This window comes from Poeciliopsis prolifica, unplaced genomic scaffold (assembly GCF_027474105.1).
Source record: "Poeciliopsis prolifica strain line A6 unplaced genomic scaffold, Auburn_PproV2 SCAFFOLD001, whole genome shotgun sequence".
NCBI classification, from domain to species: Eukaryota; Metazoa; Chordata; class Actinopteri; order Cyprinodontiformes; family Poeciliidae; genus Poeciliopsis; species Poeciliopsis prolifica.
In genome coordinates, this window is record NW_026562376.1 from 17,048,597 (window position 1) to 17,069,747 (window position 21,151).

Below are 21,151 nucleotides of genomic sequence, written 5' to 3' on the forward strand. Positions count from 1 at the left end.
CACGTTCAGAAACTGAAATGTTTATTGAATGTAGAGCATTAGAGCATAAACAGAAACATTACAGAAAGTGTGTTCAAACCATGACATAGGCTTGCCTTTAGCTGCTTTAGCAGAAAGCTGTCTTTCACATCTGACGTACATATTAATGTATTATATATACATTTTAAAAAGAAAAAATTTATGGAATAAAATACAAAAAGGTACGCAGTTGCTTAGCAAAATCTTTATGTTTAATTATGAAAGTACAGCAAACCTTTGGTCAAAAATCTTTAGGGTTTTACTTTGTCTGCAAAGGAAATCTGGAGTATTAAGACAGCTGGAGCACATTCCTCCCAGTATCAAGATGCTAGTATTCACAGGTTTAAATAAAGGCACTTATGACAACATAAACAAACCTGGAGGACATTTTCTAACAGCTGGAAAAGGGGTATCAAAATGCACAATAAATACGCATAAACATTCTTTTCTTTCTTTTGCTTTTAAGATAAAATATAAAGATGATCTCAAATGTGGTCATGATATTTATTTGGGGTAACACACCAATGGACTTAACTAAGGTTCGATCATGCCTCCAATTTTTCACAAAAAGTTTTATTTTATTTATTTTTTACTTTTTTAAAAAAGCTGCACGTCTCTGCAGGAGTGGAAGTAGAAACAGATGTAAGTGATTTCTTATCTAGCAGATTGAGTGTGATTCATGCATTTGTTAAAAAATAAAATATTAAAAACACACAGAGGATACAAAACACTGATAAGAACGTTGTGGTTGCAATAACGTGTTCCCACTTGTGAAGTGTAACGCTCAGTCCACGTTTCTGTACCTGGAGAAAAGGTTATACAGGACACGCAGAGTTGATTTAAGGTCGCAGTTCACGATATCTGAGGAAAACGACGAGAGAATTAAAGATTAGGAAAATAAGCTTTTTTTGTTATCTGAAAACCAACCAGGCAATTTTTTTCTTTTGCAAAAAGAAAAACTTAATATGAAGCCTGGCTGATAACAAATATCATTAACAGAACAATAATCAAATAAACCCCAGAAACTTATTCATATTCCATCCAGTCCATGATTTTTGTAATAAGAAAAATGAACAAAATTTAAAAATATTTCAAACTTTTTTCATTTTCAATGTGGCATATGCATCGCTTACACAATTCAAACAAGGAACTGTTAGAAAGAAAAATTAAATAACTAAATAGAAAAAATCTGCAAAAACATGGTTTCAGAAGCATGCACAACCTTAAAGCAATACTTCTGACTGCATTTTAAAATGATGACCTCTCTTGGTCGGGGTCTGACCACATCTTGACCTGATTTCTGTTTCTGCCCACTTTACTATCCATGAGTTCAGAACTCTGCATGTAGCCGAACAGATTTCCATTCCAATTTAGCTCTGAACTTTGGCTCAGTTGTTCCAAACATTTTTATTCATTTCTTTTCGGGATTTTCAGAAAAGAAAATGCCAGAATGGATGCACGAAAAGAGACTATAATAGATGGATACATTGCTTAAAGAAAGTCTTTTAACATTAAATGTTTTGATCCAATTCAGGCAAAAGATATTACTTACAGTGAAGTACTGTTTCAGTCATTGTTTCCTTTTCAGAACACGGTACAGTTTAAGAAAAGCCAATGTGTAAAGCATAAAAGCGATGAACAGGCATCTCACCCTCAGGTCGGGGCTTTGGTCGCTCCAGGCCTCCGTCCTGCATCAGCTCAAAGGAGAACGACACGTTGTGAACCTGTAGGGAGAAAGATGATGCCGTCACACTCTCTAACAAGGGAACACACACCTCAGGTGGGTTTATTCATGCACAGCTGTGCTCTGCAAGTACTTTAGCCTTTAAGAGCAGCGCAAAAAAGCCAGCAGCTTAAATTATTAATGTCCACATGTCCCCAACACCAGCATCAAAAAAGGTCCACGGTCCAGACAGTGATTCCATCTACATAGATCGCTGGGGGAGTCAGTAGCCAGTTATAACGTCATGTAACTGAATACGTTCAACACCTTATTTTAGTGAATTTAGCTTAGAGGTCATTATTATTTACTTATTTAAAATAAAAGCATTAAAAATATCATCCTAAAAAATACAAAATGTGTCGATCTGAATCAGCTACATTTGCTGGATTGCCAGGTTTTTTTGTTGTTGTTGTTGTTTTGGTTTTTTTACCATTCTTTATTGAGGCCACTCAAAATTATTGAAAGCTACTCTATGAACAGCCGGTCTGATACATTTTCCCCTGAATAAATGTTTGATAAGTTGTACAGCTCACTGATTAATGCTGAACTTGCTTGTATTAAAGGGCAAATTTTGTGCAGCCCACCAAATCAATTTCACTGACTTCCCATAAACGTTTCTATTTGTGTAGAAACGTTTATGAAACCTAAAGAATTAAATTGAACTGAACTCAAAAATACTAAGTACAGTTTAAAATGCAGTAGTTTGTAAGTAATTGCCTTAATTTTAATACTTATTTACAGGGAGAAATAGAAATGGATTCCTTCACCTTTAAAGTTGTACTTATGGCTAAACAACTGGACCACTCCCACTTATTATTTGTACATATGTATAAATATATGTATTTCATTCATTGCTGTCAGTGGCACTTATAATTTCAATTTTAAAAGGGCAAATCTTTGTTTACATTGTATTTTTTAGTGTATGAGAAATGCAAATGGTTTACTGCAAACAAAGATATAAAGCTTCTGCAGGAAAACAATAATATCTGTAGAAAACTGTTGAATTTAGTTTTGTTTAATAGTTATTAGTCTGCAAATAACTAGAGGAAGGGAGGAAGGAAGCAAGGTCACAACAGAGGAAGGAAAGAAGCAAGAAACTGAGGGCACAAAGAAGAAAAGAAGGAAGTAGCCAAGGAGGAAAACAAGGTAATAACATAAAGCAGAAAACTGAGAAAAGAAGAAATGACAGAAGTGAATTAGGACACAATGATGGAACCAAAGGCAATAAAGAAACAAGGAGGGAAAGTTGTACAAACAGGAGGAAGGACAGACAAAAGAGAACAGGGAAAAAGGACAAGAGGAAAACAACATTTACAAAATAGGTATGGAAATCAAATGAAGAAAAAAAAATATTTTCAACTTTATTTCTGTCCTTTCCCATTTGCTTCTGGACATGAAAAATGCCGAAATTAAATTAGTTCCTTTTTCAGATTGGCTGGGAACCCTGGGTAACGTGCAGACAAATGATGTCATAATTATGATGTCCGAAGCATGAGAATCATATTTTCTTTAGTCTCCTTTTCTCTAAGGTTGCTGACAGACCTACAGTGTCAGATGAGCAGAAATCCAGTTGTGTTCAGAAAACCAAAAAAAGGACTTCTACAGCAATCTCTAGAGAGGGTAAAAAAAACTGCAGGGGAAGAGAAAGACCAATCAGGGAGAAGAGGCTAACAGTTGAAAGATGTTTTCTATTCCCTGCCCATCATTTGTGTGTGCGTGTGTGCTCTTAGTATGTGTGTGTGGGTACCCTTCCTGCTGTGAAGTACTAAAAGCTTTGCCCAACAAAGGCTTATTGTGTGAAAAGCGTGACCTAAGTCCATCTAATACAAAAAAGCAGAAAGGAAGAGCCTGAAGAAGAGATCCACTGAGCAGGAGCAGGAGTGATTTCTTGATGCCTTGTGCTACTTTTCAGCCCACCCCTGGTGTATCGTTGATAGGCCTCGAACACACACACGGAAACAGAGCCGAGCCCCTGAGCCACTCCACTGTTTCCCTGTGCAATAGGAGATTACAGATGCTGTGGGGCCGGTGCCTATTCTTCTGGGCCAGGAAAGGCTGTGTGCATTGTAGCTCCGATGCCCATTCTGCTCTGCAGCTTGGCAGGGGCTGCTGGCTAAAACCCAAACAAAAGGCTACTGTGGTGTCCGCAGATTGCCTGTTCAGAATACCGTAGTACTACACAGGCCAGCGGCTGAGGCGAATGGGCTCCGGGGAGAACGAGCGACATTTATCAAGCTATTGAGAGGAGAGTCTTGGCTCCGGGCACAGAAGGCTCCTCCGAAATGGAGTATTGATTTAAGAGTGTTGCTTAAACTGTGGGTCAGGATGAAGATGAGCTCAGAAAGAAAAAGTGACAATGCAGCAGAGTGGACAACAACACTTCACAAAATACAGAGGGAATAAAGTGGTGCTAGTGTTGTTTTTGGGAAATTTCAAGTTCGTGTCTGGCAGGAGAGATTGGTTAGCACTCTGAAGTGTAGTGAAAACTAACATTGCTTCAGAGTTTAAAGAAACAGGATTTAATCATAACTCTACATATCAAATATGCTTTCAGTCATTTAAATCAGATTATGATTGTAAACAAAACAAAAAAAAAGGAATGCAGCAGATGTACAGTTAAGCAAAAAAAGTGATTCCTCTGACAGATTTCAGTCTAAAGTACTGCAATCTTTTTTATTATATCTTCTGACTTGGAGTAATATTAAGATTTGGTAGGAGCCCAGTCAGACTACCGATCTGAATCTTATAGAAACTCAGTGAAATTATTTCAACCTTGCAATTAAAAAAAAAAATCAGTACTCCTATTACATTGTCTCAGTGTCTTTTCCTATCAGAAATGAAACCTTTTAATAGAAAGGAAATCCATTAGATGCTTTCAACTTGCTCATCGGAGGTATTTAAGTCGAAAGACAATCAAGACTTTGTACCTTTTGGTCAAAATTCTCAGGTGTGAGGAAGAAGTTGTAGAGTGGCACGAAGTATCCTTCCAACAGACCCATCAGCAACACCAGATAAACCCCATCTGCAAACTAAACAAAAACAGATGCACAAACACATGAAGACAAATTTGACCCAACTGGAAAAATAATATTGTTTAAAAAATCGAGTCAAGTGTTTTGCCATCACAGTAATCAGTTGGACAGATTGAGTTTCACTGGAACAAAGGTTGTAAGAAATTAAAAGAAGCTTTTCATGTCCTGTATGGCATGAGAAAAAAGAAAAAGTCCTAATTTGTCGAGAAAACCCTTCCACATAGGATGCTGTCGATGAGTTAAAGAACCCTTTAAATAAAGATGGATCCAAGCAACTAGACTTAGCCCAGGTCAACGAATCAATTACTGAATCTTAAATGGCATTTTAGCTGTAAGGTTAAAATAGGTAGATATGTGACTCACCTGTGTGTCCAGTTCAGACACTTCTAGGTTGAGCTTGTTTAGGTGTTTGTTCACAAAAGTGATCAAAGTCTGAAACACAACAAAGAAACAAAAAATCATGGATATAAGCAATAAAGTGTTTAATGATAATGGCAAAAATGATATTAATTACCATTTACAAACAAAATAGTTTTCAATATAAAGTAAGCCTAGTTGGAATACATTGATTTGTAAATTATTGCACCTCTAACTAATTAAAAGTTGACTCTGATATCCATTACGTTAAACAAAAATTATTTGGAATGCAAACAAATTTAACCTTGTTGAAATTTGGAATTGGAAAGTAAAACAGTTAAGAATGGTGATGAAATAAAGGAAAATAACATTTAATTTGAAGGAGTCTTCAAAGTCAATAAGGTCAGCTTAGTATTTATATGAATCGGGTCAGAACTGCACTAAAACAGAGTCAGAATAGAAAACCATGATGTGGAATTGGTTTTTGAAACTATTGAAAAAGCATCATGAAACAACCGCAGACTGCAGCTTAAATCTTATGAACAGCAAGAATGAACAAATTTCTCAAAATAACATCCTCAGTTCCCAAACAAAGAAAATGAAAGTGAAATGATCGATGATGTAACAGAAAGTTAAACATGTCTCCTATCAAACATTTTTGAGTTTTGATGGAAGTTATCTTTAAAAGGTATTATATAACCTACTCATTTCTCATGTCAAAGATCATACATCCCTAGAATGACATCCTTAAAGTCATTTTTAAATACATTTTAAAACATAATAAAAAAAACAAGAGATTAACTCAAGTCACTTTTTTTTACAGTGACCAGGATGGACGGATTCTCCAACCTTACGACAACAGAAAAGTCTAGTAATACCAACATTTTATATATTCTAGTTTACTATCCCACATTATTGAGATACTGAAAATATTAAAGTTTCAGAGCGTTCAGGATTGTGTGTGAGCGTCTCTTTGTTTCATTACAAAATGTCACACTTCTGGATGACTGTGTCAGAGATGACAGATAAATCTGTGATGTTGCTGTGAAGCCTCGCTACCTTTTTGACAACATTCAGCTTATCTGGAGCGTGGTCGAACAGGGTGTCAAAAGCATCGCGCTCTGAGGAGGATAAAGAAAATGTATTAATAAATACAAAATAACAAAAGGATACTTTAAGGGGAACATTTTTATATTATATATTTATATAAATGCCTACCATGTCTGCCAGAAAAAGCCCTGGGGAAAAAAATGTAATCAGAAATCAGAAGCAGTTTGCTTTCATATTGAGAATTTCACACTTGAATGTTCATAATAAACAGGAATGTTTAAGATGCTTCAGCTTCAATCACAGAGGAATGCAAAGAATGGAGGGATTATGCTTAACAAATGACAATGCAATAATAATAAAGCCAGCTCCAATAATATGATTAACAATGGACACAGATTGTTACCCTAGGTGTTTAAATAAATATAACAGCCACATGTTACAGTACAATGCAATCACCTCAAATGCTGCAGGGTATTAAAACAATAAATGAAGACATGTCTGTGCAGAACATCCTGCTTTTCTGTGGGAATGAAGGGCCTCTTGTCTGTTATTATACCGTCCGCAGTTTGGAGGAGGCTTTTGTTGGAAAGGCTCAGGTGGTTCTGGAGGGTAGGGATCACTGCAGCAAGAGTGTCCCCGAAGGCAAAGATATCGCAGCGGGCAGGCCAGCGAGAAATGGCAGCCGCACAGACAAACAAACACACAGAAATCACACGCACACATGTTCACGGCGTAATCTCTGATGGCAAACGCGGGCAGGTCCGGGCAACGGTCCTAGTGGTGTGGTAATAACCCATTTCCACTGTGACCACCATTGTGTGTGTGTGTGTGTGTGCGTGTGTGTTATTAGCAGTCTATCCATCCCCCACAACCAAATGTGAGTGTTGGCCTGCTGTTATCTCCCTCGTTGGTGCTGTCAGGCTGCAGGACTCCCTCACAAGGGAGACAAAAAGACCGAGAGAGGCTCTGCTTGGTTAAAATTGTCTAATTCTTCAGCTGAGGGTGCCATCACAGTGCTTGTTTAGATACAATGGTCGTCATTTCACCTGTGCACATTTGTTCCACTGGCTCAGGGAAAGAGGGGGATGAAAACTTCCAATTCTCAGAAAATGAAATCTATATTTAAATGAGAGAAGATAATTTTTTAGGTGCACATTTTAGGTTATTTAGTACTAAATATAGGTGTTATTTACTTTACAGTAAGCTAACACTTCCATAAAACTGATCTGCATAGTTCCCGTGTCCCAATGTTTTCTTTTCATCAATGTGCACAAATGAAAACCATTAACATGATATGTCATAAATGCAACGTAAACTATAACAATATATTTTTATGATACTATTTAGGTAATGTTTTTTATATTTTGTGTAGTGAATCTTTTTTAATCTTCTAGCTGCACCCATCAGAGATTCTTCTGTTGATTTCCCAGGCACATATTATTCTACAAAAATGTTAAATTCTGTTTTTAAAATTAACATTTCTTTTGGTATCCAGATTATTTAACTAGGACAACAAACAGGTACTTTTTTTTTTCAGACCTGGACGTTTAAGTGTCAGGGCAAAACTTCAGCGGCACCATGCCCAAAAATGTGACATTTTGTGTCCGTTAAAACTGTTAAACCATTTAATCTCTGGTTGGTTGTTTTGTGTCGACACAGCAGCGGTTGGCAGTTCAGAGTTACGTGACCTAAAACCACCCAAACATTTTTCTGAAAAGGTACAAAGGCTGAGCTATTTGCGCTTCAAGAGTACAATGTGTTTTGCAAAAAGTTATTATCGGGAGGTTTCTTTGAAGCACCAACTCTAATATCTTTCAGCAGTGCTGAAGTGTGCGGTGAGGTGTAAGAATGGCCAACACAAAGACATGTACTCACTCTGTGTTACCAGTGATTTCTTCTTGGATCTGCCGGGACTGAAGGATGCCCTCTCGCTTCTGAAAGACACAAAGGCATTCATTGTGCACATGTTATGAAAGCTGTGCTGCCAAATATGAGAGGAAAAAGTTAAAAAAGAAGAAAACAAGGTATTGAAAATTAAAAGACTAAGCGAAAAAAAAAAATCTAAGAGTAGTAGTAAAACGTCACCAGCTTCAGAAATTATGGTAAAATAGTGCACAATTTAGAAAACACAAAAAAGACACCAACCTGAACCACCACTACTTGAATAGAAACATGGTCTGGCAATCTGATTGGTGCTCTGAAGTGTTGTGACAGCGCCACCAGCAGGTGCAGGATGGCGACTATACTCTTAGCATGGACCGCTGACATGGGAAGAACCACCACAGGAAGAAATAGTCAAACTTCAAGCATTAGCATGTGTGATGATGGGATAGACAGAAGGTGTTGCTATTGAGACTGTGAGTTTGTGTTTGTTGATCTTAGCTGAGCTACCAATTTCCACATTGTGTGAAAGACAAACAGCCTCAGTTGGTGTGGTTCCAGTTGTTGTAAACTTTTAATTATTGCTCCTGGTTAAGTTGACGTCAGAAGTTATTTCTTGTAGCTATTGCCAGATTTATGAAGATGGGATGTTCTCCTGTCTTTCCCATTTCTAAGAGTAGCTTAAGAGAATTTAGAAAATGTGTTTGAATCAAAAGATGCGAGTTTTTACTGATATTTGGTGTGAGGTCGTTACTGAAACAGTAGATTAAGTAATTGGACTGCTTTTTACCTTTTCTTATGCTATCATTGGTTGGTTGATGATGATAATAATATGAATAATATAAACAATTATTTGCCACTATGAAAGTTTTTTTTGTTTTTGTCTGTTCCAAGTGATCAAACAAATATTAAAAGTAGACAAAAAAAAAAAAAAAAAACCTAAGTGAATAAAAAAAATGTAGTTTTCAAATGTTAATCTCTTTTATTGAGGGGAAAGGTCCACAAAAAAAACTGAAGTTTTCTTACACAGTAAACTAAAACAGTTGTGTCAAATGCTTGTTGGCAGCTCTTTAAAGGGGCAACATTTTTTTCCACATCAGGTCAGGTGAGTTCCCACTGATTAAATAAAAATCAACCTTTGAAAACTGCACTTGGTCGGCCTTTCCTCCGGTTATCTATGTCTGCTTTTCATTTTGGGTGATCTGACGTAAAAAAACAAAAACAGTGGAAATCCATAAGGGATCAAATAGTTTTTCATGGCGTTCTGTGTATAAAATTAAAAAACTGAGCGCACAATTTGCTCCATCACAAATAGACTGTTTAGCTTCATCTGTGAGGCACAAACAAGCAAGAAATTAAGGTTTATAATCCAGAAAACAACCAAAGAATCAATTAAGTATAAAGCTTCCGATCGAAGCTTTCCGATGCATTACTGCATCACAAAGTGAGAGTTAAAAGGGCGTTCTTTACATCATCCTTGCAAGTAAGGATCTGAACTGGCTAATTTAGGAATGAGAGTATTTCTGCAACATCAAATGAGAGATCAAAGGAAAACAAACAAAACAACATTGATTAGGAAAAAGCTCTTCAAATAAAAGGACAGGGAAATCAATTCCATTCCATGTTATTGACTGTGCTCCTTAGCATTTCTGAGGACATCTCACAACAATAGCTTTTCAAGGACACAGCCTCCACCAGAAACACAAGTAAGAATGTCAAAGTATTTTTTTTTTCTTATTATGAAAGAAATGCATTTAGTACTGTCCTTCTGTGGTGCTCCGCTCTCACTTTATTGATTTTTTTCCTTTTCTTTGTGTTTGCAAGTTTCTTCCTGAAACAGAAAATCGGTTCATTAGTTTTCTTTTTCTTGACATTTTTGTTTTGGTCGAGTTAAAAGGCTGTCCTCACCATTGAGGAATACATGTGGTAGAATGTGAGCTTAAATCTAAAGCAAATGCAGTCTTCCTACAAATTCTCCATATGAAAATGTAATAATTTTCATACATTTTCCATATTTTTTCTAAAGATCTTTCAGATAGGAATATTTGAGCTTAAAGCCTTGCATAGTTGTTTTTTCTTCTTTTTTTTACTAATTATAAACATAATGCATACGCTTGCCTACAATTCAGCAGTGCGTTAAGATGTTATTTTCCTGTTTTTCTCTTTTCTAGAAATCCCCAGATCTGACAATAGTTTATAACACGAATAGATTTGGACAAGGTTATATTTGTAAAGATAAATTCATTACAACACCTTCCAAAAATCTAAACTAAAACTGGGGGATAGCTTAAAATACAGAAATAAGAGGATTTAAAGGGCAAATAAAAACTGAAATCTCTCTTTATGGATTTTTAAATAAGTGTGCATTATTCAGAAACAAAAAAAATAATTTGAGCTGTGATGTTGCAAAGCAAATATAAATCAAATCCAAGTACTCATCAAAATAATTCCAATCTTTATATTTTTTATGAAGGAATATGGATTTAACTTTTTTCAACACTTAAGCAGACTTGAAAGAGGACAAGATCCAATTTCACACTTTCCCAGGCCATGCAAATAAAAACACTGCTCAGAAATATGTAGAAATTGAGAGAAGACACTGAAAAGACAAGAATGTTTAAGAAAACACAAATAAAATGTCATATTTCTTTCTTACAGTCGACATTCCAGCGGATGTTTCTGGTGGACAGCTTGAGCGATTCGTTGATGCGCTCCAAAACAGTCTGCAGCTTCTGCTTCTGGGCGATCTCAGACTGAGTCACCTCTGCGACGTTCAGTTTCTCACCTTCCAACTTTTCTGTAACACAAATGAATTAGATAATAACCCACAGGTGAGTCTAAAATGGGCTTAAATGAATATTCGGTTAGTTTGATTTAGTTTTTTAAATGTCAATGTAGTCAGGAGCACTAGAGCAACAAACACAATATCTTCATTTTTGGTTGTAGAAAGAAATATACACTGACTCAATACCCCACAGCTTGCAAAAATTTTGTTTTAGTCCTGAATGAGTCAGATGGCTGCAGTGACTGCAGTTCAATTTTACAGTCACTTCCTTCAACCAATTTTGGCAATAACAGGAGTTTGTCTATGGCAAGAATGAGGAATCTTGTGATTATTTTACAAAGTCCTTTGCCAAACTCAACCTCCATTGGCTGCGTTTCTTATGCTTTGGGATTGCTGTAGGGTTATTGTTCATTACTGAACAACTCCACAGATTTTTATCAGTTTGATTAATCAGAATCTTTAGAGACAGAGAACAAATAAAACATTTAATATAACATAAAAATATGTGTGATTTGTTACACTAAAATAGTCCAGCCAGACTCTGTGAGAAGTCCTCACCAAATAACTTCTGCAGAACCTGCCCATCATACAGATCTTCAGTCAAGTCCTTCACAATGATCCTCTCGCCCACCAGGACATCATTTATCCAGTCGATCAACACCTACATCACAGAAAAACGGGGAAAGGTTTGAGCAAATGTCTAAGTGAAAGTTAAATATTTGAAATATATAATTTATACAAGAAATTTTGAAATAATGGGCCTAGTAGCTGGAAAAGCAAGCACAAAGAAGTGAGGCTTCCACAAGAGAAAACGGGTCCAAAGTTTATGTAAGATTTAATTTCTAAACCACAAAAGAAAACACATTTGAGCACATCTGGAAATGACAGAACAGCGTACAATCTGCCTGCATTTGTTTCATTTCCCTGTGCATTAATGCCCAGACACCTGTACTTGTTTCTTTGTCTGTAAAATATAAGTAATACTATGAAATATTTTTCCCATGATTGTATCAGAAGAAAAAAAAAGTAAAGATGAAATGATCAAAGATAACAAAAAGTGATTGAATACTAATTAAACTTTTGAAACATGTACATACTAAACAAGTACTTTCACAAATAGCTTAATACAGACTTTAAAAACTCAGACCTTTATGAGCTCCTGCAGTTTGCGATCATTCTTGGAGTTGGGGTCCACCATGGTGCGCACTTCATTCTCCTCTGATGAATAAATAAATGTTACAAGCAAACAAAGCTCATGAGTTGTTTCTTATCTAAAGAGTTTCTCACTTTTTTATCAAGCCATTTTATTTGTCAAATCACAGACCTCCAAACATTTCATATTTGGAGATGCACCAATCAAACTTTCAAGGTCAATTTCTGATATTTGGTTCTTTGACTGAATAACAAATTTAAATCCATTTCTATTTTCCTTTAAGTTCTACAAGACAAACGATGAGAACATTTGTTCAAGTAATACATTAGAGGCATCATGCAGAGCGAAAACTTAAAGATAATAACGAAACACTTACAAAGTTCACATTGAAGACTTAAGCAGCTTATAACAGAATTTAGAACAAGTATTTATAGCAAATAAACTATAAACAATGCTTCTTTGTCTATTCCCTAGAGAACAACTCTGAGATAACCACAAGATTGTCAACATTTCTAAATCAAGCACTATCTGTTAAAGTATTAAAAAGACGATAAAAACAAACTTTTCTGACTTCTGGAAAGCGCTTTCATTTTCCTGCAGCATGAAAGAACAGAGTAAATTTTTCCACAGGCTGTAGAAAATATAGTTGCTTTTCAAACTGCTTCATACGGCTCTTCCTGTTTCTGCAAATAGCTAACTTTGAGTGTTTTCCACTCATTCCACTCAGTACCACCTCCCCTTGAAGCTATAGGAATACTTTTACGCAGTGCTGAGAATGTCTTGAGCGCCATGAATGTTGTGTCGTCTGTTGCAAAATGAGCATTTTCAGGACAAGCTGAAACAAATAAAATACCCAACAGTGCGTGCATGTGCTTTACTAGAGTCACACCATTTGTGAAGACAGAGACAGCAGGCACACAAAAAAGATCAAAATTTGGACATTTAGATTTCTAAATATTCAACTTATTTAGAAATAAGTTTTATTTTAACCTATAAAAACATCACAGTAAATAATCTACATGCTTAATCTGAATCTGCGTCTTAATATCTGAACACAAAATATGATGTGTTTACGGATGTAGATGTGTGTATGTGCGTGTGTGTGTGTGTGTGTGTGTGTGTGTGTGTGTGTGTGTGTGTGTGTGTGTGTGTGTGTGTGTGTGTGTGTGTGTGTGTGTGTGTGACAGAGGGTTACCTAGCATGGTGTCTTCAGGGTCCAGCTCATAATGTGAAGGACTGAGAGGAAGATTGATGGCATTTATCCCCTCCTCCTGAAGCTCAGATACTGTGGAAAAAGAGGACATAAAACAAATCAGATTAATGAACCTTGATCTTAAAGTGGATACTAAACATTCTATTAAGAGGCTCAATTTACATTTGTAAAACTTTCAATTGTACATGGTTTAATAATTTGTTATGGTTTGTTTGGCCTTTTGTTCGTAGCACTACACAAGACTTTATGTATTTAATTAGTCAGTTTAAGATGAGTCGAAGCTGAATCATGCAAAGTCAAGATGGTTATTGTCTCTTTTCATACTCTTCATTTAGAAAAACAAAATATATCTCAATGTGCATAGGCCTCATTTTAAGGTTTCTTATTGTCCCAGTGCAACTGCATTTGCAACACGGTAAACAAAGTGGACCCTTCAAATAGTAGTGAGGACAAACAGAAAATGAAATGTTAAAGTGGATAAACAATGATGACCCATGCATTTGTGGGATATAACCCGATTACATAATGGAATAGCAAAGCGGTTCCGAAAGAGTCAATCGCATTTCCTAGAATGATCCATTTCCCTTTCCCCATTATCCTTGGCATTAATTCAAGATTGAGCAAATCGCACCGGTTTTCTGAACATTAATGGTATATGTAGGGTTTGATGTTATTCTCAGATCCCAGTGTTGACTTCACAAAATGCAGACTAAGAAGCTTCAAGCATTTATTCTCAATTCCCTGTCACCTGCTTTAGTTTCTACTGGACTTTTGGTACTTACAGTGACAATTGATGCTAAAATCTCCTGTAAGTAACACTAAAGAAGATTAATGTTACTGTCACAGTTCGAGTCTAATGAGGATAGGGACTAAAATATGTTTCCATGCCTTGTTTTGAAAATTCCATGTACATCTATGCTTTTCTATTCTTCCAATGAATCATGAAATAATCCAGGAGAACACTTCAAACACATCTTCAACAAAGAAAACCACTCCTTTAGGCAAAAAAAAAAAAAAAAATTAATTAGTTTTTTTATTATCTCTTAAGTACTTCAGCAACAGTTTGGACATCTCCCTAAACGTTTCCTTGATTCCATAAACAGCCTTCAGCAGCAGCGCTCCACCAATAGCCACTTGACATGAGACAAACACAGAGCGCCTGCTTCCTGCTTCTCAGCGTGCTCTACAGAAGCCCAGCACGCCTTTCTTCTCAGTGTGTCGGATACCTTAGGAGGTTTGATTGGGGGGGGATCTATTTCTGCTTTGTGTGTGTGTGTGAGAGAGTGTGTGTGTTGTAGGAGCATGAAGTGAACATCCTGCGAATTTCTCTGCCCTGACTGGAACAACATCCTCCCAATCAACACCACCCACAAGTGGTTGTATGCACCCCGCATATCTGCGTGAATACACACACATCATCATCATACAGAGGAGTGTGTGAATGTTCTGGCAGAGTGATATGAGCCTAACACGGTTTATTTTCTAAATTACCACTTTAGCCACCTGACTTCACCATGATGATGCTCAACCAGACAGGCCACATGGATATAATACAAACCCCATCTATTTCTTGATAACTTTCTGGTTTCTCAAAGCAAAGACAACAGCTGGCTGGTTTCAAGACATATTTCAGAAATTTTAGATGACACGAATGTCATACTCTTCTGCGATGCCAAAGGCAAAAAAAATGATGACCCATCCCAAACATGATTAAGTATGCAAAAAACATTACTGAATGGACAAAAGGGCTGAAAAAAGGAAAGGAAAAAGAGCCGCTGTATGCTGAGTGTCATTCATGTCACTTTTAAATTTTTAAAACGTAAAGTGGAAATACAGCAAATGCTATTTCTATAATATAATAACGTTCTATTAAATTATTCAGTTTCTCAGACTTTCTTTCTTGCTCAGTCACTCACTGTTTTCATACTGCAGCCTATTAGGTAAAGTGGTGATTTAAAAGCTTCTGGTGCTTCTGAACTGGGTCCTCCATTTGGCATCAATTCATTGAATAACAAACTATTTAAAGACAAGTCACTAACGAGTAACTTGTGGCCCCTAAAGAGAAATACAGCAGCTCAACAATAATCAATCAGCTGCTTCAAAACCAGATTTCACAGAACCCTTTCAGCAGTGATTTTCTAGCTATTTACCCCCCAGGGTGTTGCGATATCTGCCATTGTTTCACAGTTAAACTTTCTCTTTTTTTTACTTCCTGTGTTCAGTCCCCAAGCAGCTAGCCAGAGAGTAGTAATGAAGAATGAATGGAAATCAGTATGCTCTATTTTGGCCATTAAAAATTTGTATCTTTGACACGGGCATATTAAATATTCTGTTAATGGTCACTCTATGGCTTCTTAATTAGTTACACCTGCTGAATTGCTTGTAAGGCCAAACACATGGCAGCAGCTTGATGCATTTAGACGTCCAGATGTGGTGAAGATGACTTGCGTAAATTTCAGCTCCGCATTAAAGTGGGGCATGAGGAGTATTTAAGAGATTTTATATATGGCATGGTTGTTGGTGCCAGACGGGTTGTTCTGTGTATGTTCAGAGACTTCTGGTCGACACAGTCTGTCAATAAAAAACATACCTTGTTATAGGGCAAGACCTTATGGCTGAAATACTTTTTATGATATAAGCATTTCGTATCAGCCGGTTTTAATAATTGTCTACATCAATAATTATTAAATAGTTTTTTGTTTTAAATATCTGAAATATTCCAAAACCGGTGGCATAGCCCTTCCCGTTTCAGCCACAGGAACGGGAAGCAGCTATGGGCCATGATGGCAAAATCTAAAACTGCTGCTGAGCAAATTACTCAACCGGTTGTTGCTAGATAACCAAAGAGTGAGTGAGATGGATGATGCCACCGACCTTGCTTAGCTTGCTGTGGGAGGTTGAGAGGCTACAGGCTTTCCTCTGCCTCCATCTCCCAGAATGCTGTTCTGGAGTGAAGTTCAGTGACTATTCTATAGAGTAAATATTGAATGCATGATCTATTGATATTGATCGTGTGTCTTTTGAGTCAATATACAGGATGGCCATAAGTTTCAAAACATAGGAGAATGTAAAATGTATATTTCTTTTATATTTCAGATACCCAAGAAGATGCGTTTGACAAAAGAGCAAAGAATTGAAATTATACTGATTCGCATGGTTGAACAAAACGTTAACAGAAAACATGGAACAAGCTTCACACGCGACACTGTGGCAAAACTTATTTGCAAGTTTCAGAAAAACTGGAAATGTTGCAACACAACCACAAAGCGGTCCAAGACGTGCAGCGATTACATATTGTACCACAAAAATAAAAACGGCTATCCAATACAAAATGTTAATTTTTTTTTCTATGTATGTATGTATTACTTTTGGCCCACCCTGTACATTGTTGTTGTTTTATTGTCCATCCCGACCTTGTTGATATCAGAGGTCAGAGAAGAACAGACAGATCGGTTTTGAGATGACAGAAAGGAAGCAGTAGCTTGAATAACCAGTTGTTATGACTAACGAACGTAGAATAATAACTCTGAATGCTCAACACATTGAACCCTGAAGAACATGAGCTACAGCAGCAGAGGACCACCTGGAGTTCCTCCTGTTGGCCAAGAACAGAAAACTAAGGCTACATTTCATGCAGGCTCACCATAATTGCACAATAAGAGATTGGGGGGAAAAAATCCCTGCAGCTTCTGGTAAATGTAGTATAGCAAATATTTTCTTGACACTCTTTGGGCACCTCTCAATACCAGAGAAGTATGGTTTAATCTGGTTGTTGAGGGTCCATATCTTTATGACCACAGTGCAGCCATGTCTGATGACTACTTCCAACAGGATAATGCACAATGTCACAAAGTTCGAATCAAAGTGGATTCTTGAACATTGCTGAATTCACTGTACTACAATAGTCACCAGATCTAAACCCAACACAGCTCCTTTTGGAGAACATGGGGAATTCCCATTATTTATGTGCACTTCAGAGCTCCAAATAAACCACGTGCTGCTATTTCATGATGTTTCCAAATTTTTAAGGAACATTTTAAAAATTTGAAGCATCTCCAGAAGCCTCATTGTTGACAACTTTTCTTGCCCAGGCCGCACTGGACATTAGACAGAAATGATCCTCAATCCAACTTCTATTAGTCAGGTAAAATACATATTTGTATAAATAGCTGTAGTTTTAAGAGTTGCATTGAAGAGAAATAAAAAAAGAAAACTCTTCAATGCTCAGTACATGAAAAAAAAAAAAAAACACTCACTTGGTGTTCTAGTTGCAATATAATAATTGTACCAATCAGCACAATCTTATTCACCAGCTGTTACATTCAGCTGGTCCACAACAATCTTTTTAAAATCAGCTCCAGTGCTGCGAAATAAATGGGTGTTTAAACAAAAGGCATATGCATTGTGTAAATTCAATTCCAATCCAGATCGAAAGGAATTGAAGTGCACCGAGTGTGTCCTCGCGGTGCATCGCTCCTCCCTCCAACATAAAACAAAAGGATCCATCAAACTGCTTGAGTAAAGATTACCATATAATAAAGCTACCAGTGTCCCCTACAATAGGAAACACTAAAATAATGCATGCTGAGTGATGAGTCCTACCTGCAGGGCAGAACGCTCCACAGCCCATGCCTCTGTTTCAAGCATCCTCTCCTGGCAACCAGGACCAGTTTTCTCCCCTGCAGCTTACTGTCCACAGACTGTGCTCTAAAATTACCTCTGGTTTAACATCTAAACCCAGAAGTAAGTTTGACATTTGCTCAATATTCAATGAGGATAAAGAATTGTGTATTTCTTCTTCAGATTTATGAGCTGTCTTTTCAGTTTGCACCAACGTTCAATGCACAAGGCTGCACTCGTGCTCTGAAAGCCTCCTGACCTTCTCTTCTTTCATATCATCCAGTCCCAGTCGTATAGTTTCCCTCCTGTTTCTCATCCTCTACCTCCGCTCTAACATTTTCCTTCTTTTTTTTTTCCTGCTTTCATCCAGTCATTACTGCCCGCTGCAGCCAACGGCCCCTCTCTCCGAGGCAGACTCGACCACTGCCATAAACGTCGCATGGACTTAAATTTATTCAATCATCAGCACAAGAGAGACCGGCCCACATTTTCCATCAAATCATTGAAACACTTTGCAGACATCCCACACGCTGCTCTGTGCGTATATATAAGAGAGTATGTGTGTGTGTGTGTGGAGTGAATATGAACGAGCTGGAATGTAATGTGATTGCTTGAATGACCAATGAAAAAGGCAACATAAATACTGGGCTCAGCTGTGCAGCAGCATCCTGGCTGACACAAAGTAATCATCCAGCTGAAGGAGACCTTTTTTCATAAAGTGATAAAACCTTCAGCAGTGAATGGCATCTGAACCAGGCTCTAGTTTCAAAGCAGCACTCTGTAAAAATTATAAATAGCAAAACTAAATGTCTAAAATAGGCTTTTTCAAATATTCTTACCAGATTTTCTATAGCTGAAATCCAACATGTTTGGTCACTGTTGCAAAAACAGGTGAAGCAAAGTGAAACATCCACAACCGCAAGAGGCTCATCGCCAAGAGCTGCAATTGAGTGTATCTCACCGCTGACATGCAATGATGCTGTAAAACCAGCAAGTGTGTATGATACACAACTTTAAGAGACTCGACACGTCTCAAGTTACCTGCATTGAGTACAGTGGTTAAGTAGTGGACATGTCTCCTCAGTCTGCAATACTTTCAACAACAGAAACCTGATGTGAAAACAATCATTGTTATTTTTCTATCTCTTAACAAATTCAGTATTCAGGTGAGTCCTTCCCATCATCCCCAACTTGCTTCTCTGTCTCTGCTGGTGGTGGCAGCACAATTCCCACAGCATTATGTTGCTACCACCATGTTTCACAATGGCGGCACTGCAGCATGTTTACGGTGATGTGCTAAAATGTCACCACTGCAATATTAGTGTCCCCAATGCTAGGGTGCAAATATTTTTATTTTTGTGGAGTTATGAACCTGCATTCGCAGCTCATGTAATATTCAGCCAGTTGGATAAAGTCTCCCGACAGCAGATACTCACAAAATGCACAAAATGCTAAAGGTCAGAGAGTTGTGGAAGCACAGATAACAGGGAATAGAAAGCAGCTGCTCACTACTTTGAGACAGCTTGTCACATACCTAAAATAAGAGTGCTGTATTTTTTTTTTATTTTTTATATTTTCCCTGATGAAAATATGTATTCCTGCTTTAAAAACTCAGGCCAGAGAAATATCCAAAAAGATTAGGGTCTTATCCAGGCAACTACATACACATCCTTATTATAAAGGGTAGGTAATAGCAATCTGATTTGTGGTGAAACAAAAAAAAAGTCTGTCTCTTAGCTTTTTGTCCTTATGTCAAACATGCCTCCTTCTTGGAAAGCTAATGGTTCTCTTAAAAGGCAGAGTAACCACAACAATTTGTTGTAAATAAATCAAAACCCACGTAAATATGTCACAGATTTACCGGACACGAACAAATAAATACATTTAGTGTAGTGAGGATTTTAAACAGCACGCCAAAAATAATTGCAAGTATTTTATAGTGTAAAAATGTAATCATATCATCATAATACATATCATAATATCATAATACATAACATAATCATAATACAGACAGGGAGGCGATTATGTAAATGAAAGGATACTTCTCTAAATTGAGTATAAACACCCACTTTTAAAAATGAGTGCCAAGATGCAGAATTTTGACAAATTAAAGTGTATTTATAAAACTACAAGCGGCGTGGTGCTGCTGGCCTCAGCTTGCAGTCGCAGGGAGAAAATCGTCACGCCTCATTCCTCACATATTACAGTAATGGAGGATTTACTGCCATACATGGGCACAGACATAACCTCCGGCTAGAAAGACGAGCAGAAGGCGCTCCAGGTTGTATTTCCAGGTGCTTCATCTCAGTCGCCTCCAAAACAATCAGGGCGAGTTAAAAGAAGTCTTGGGTAAGCTTTGGAAACTTTGTTGCGTCGCCTCTTTTAGTTTGCGAGACTCGCCATTATTTTTTTCTTTGGTCGCAAAACGTTTAGACATTGTTGCAAGTTACTTTTTACGAACTGGCCGCGCACGTAAAAGTTCTTGTTTTGTTGTTTTTCGTAAAAATGTTTACCTTCTTTAGCTTTTTTCCTCCTCGCCAAAGTTCCCCCAAGTTTCCCCAGAAACGAGTCATCTTTCTTTCTGGAGGAGGGAGACTTGGGCGTCGGGGACTTTGGAGAAGACGGAGACTTCTGAGGCGACGAGGCCATCGTGGAGACGAGAGATTAATCCGACACGGCTGACAGAAATCTGTCCGAGTTGACGTGGAAATTAAAGTTGAGCAGAAAGTATGGTCATTGGGGAAAAAGAAAAAAAAAAAATCACCGTCCCTCCCTAAAGCGGAAACGGAATTCCAGATATTTCCACCAGAGGTTGGCTGGAGCAGCAGGCCCCTCCTCTCCCGAGGGCTGGAAGCCGGGAGGCGGGAGGGAGGAGGCGGGTCGTTGCGGCAGGAGAGCGTCAACACTCCGGCTTCACAGCAGGGGGCTGAGGGGCCCTGGAGGGACATACAGGAAGAAGAAATAAGAACATAACAAAAGGTTTTGAAAGGGTTAAAAACAGAAGGGTTTGTTATAACAAATAAAATACAATAAAAAAGAGCTAAAATGGTAACAGCTACTTTTTTTGATGGTAGCAATTGTTTTGCATGCAAGTTGAAATTTTAGAAGAAAGAAATGTGAAAATAAAATTACATAGCCTGGTTGATCAGGCTGCTTACTGTCTGGATTTGAGTTCCTCCTACAGTTGTTGTGCAGCTTAAACAATAAAAACTCTGTTTAATCTACCCACTTTCAGTAACTTCACTGAATTAAAAAAAAAAAAAACTTTTTTTTTTTATTACCAAAAATTCACAAGACGCAGACAGACAGGTCAGTGGTC

The 21,151-nt window shown here is 37.4% G+C and overlaps 1 protein-coding gene across 1 annotated transcript; it reads right to left on the minus strand.

Moving 5' to 3' along the window:
* On the minus strand, nucleotides 1–20,859 carry parvaa (parvin, alpha a). Its single transcript, XM_055034640.1, has 13 exons — nucleotides 20,346–20,859; nucleotides 13,195–13,284; nucleotides 11,994–12,064; nucleotides 11,405–11,507; nucleotides 10,718–10,858; nucleotides 8,326–8,441; nucleotides 8,056–8,114; nucleotides 6,349–6,368; nucleotides 6,190–6,251; nucleotides 5,137–5,205; nucleotides 4,669–4,770; nucleotides 1,670–1,742; nucleotides 1–879 (listed from the first exon to the last, which is right to left on the minus strand). The coding sequence occupies exons 1-13, from the start codon at nucleotides 20,479–20,481 to the stop codon at nucleotides 803–805; spliced, it is 1,119 nt and encodes a 372-aa protein (XP_054890615.1). The 5' UTR covers nucleotides 20,482–20,859; the 3' UTR covers nucleotides 1–802.
* Nucleotides 20,860–21,151: the final 292 nt, after the last annotated feature.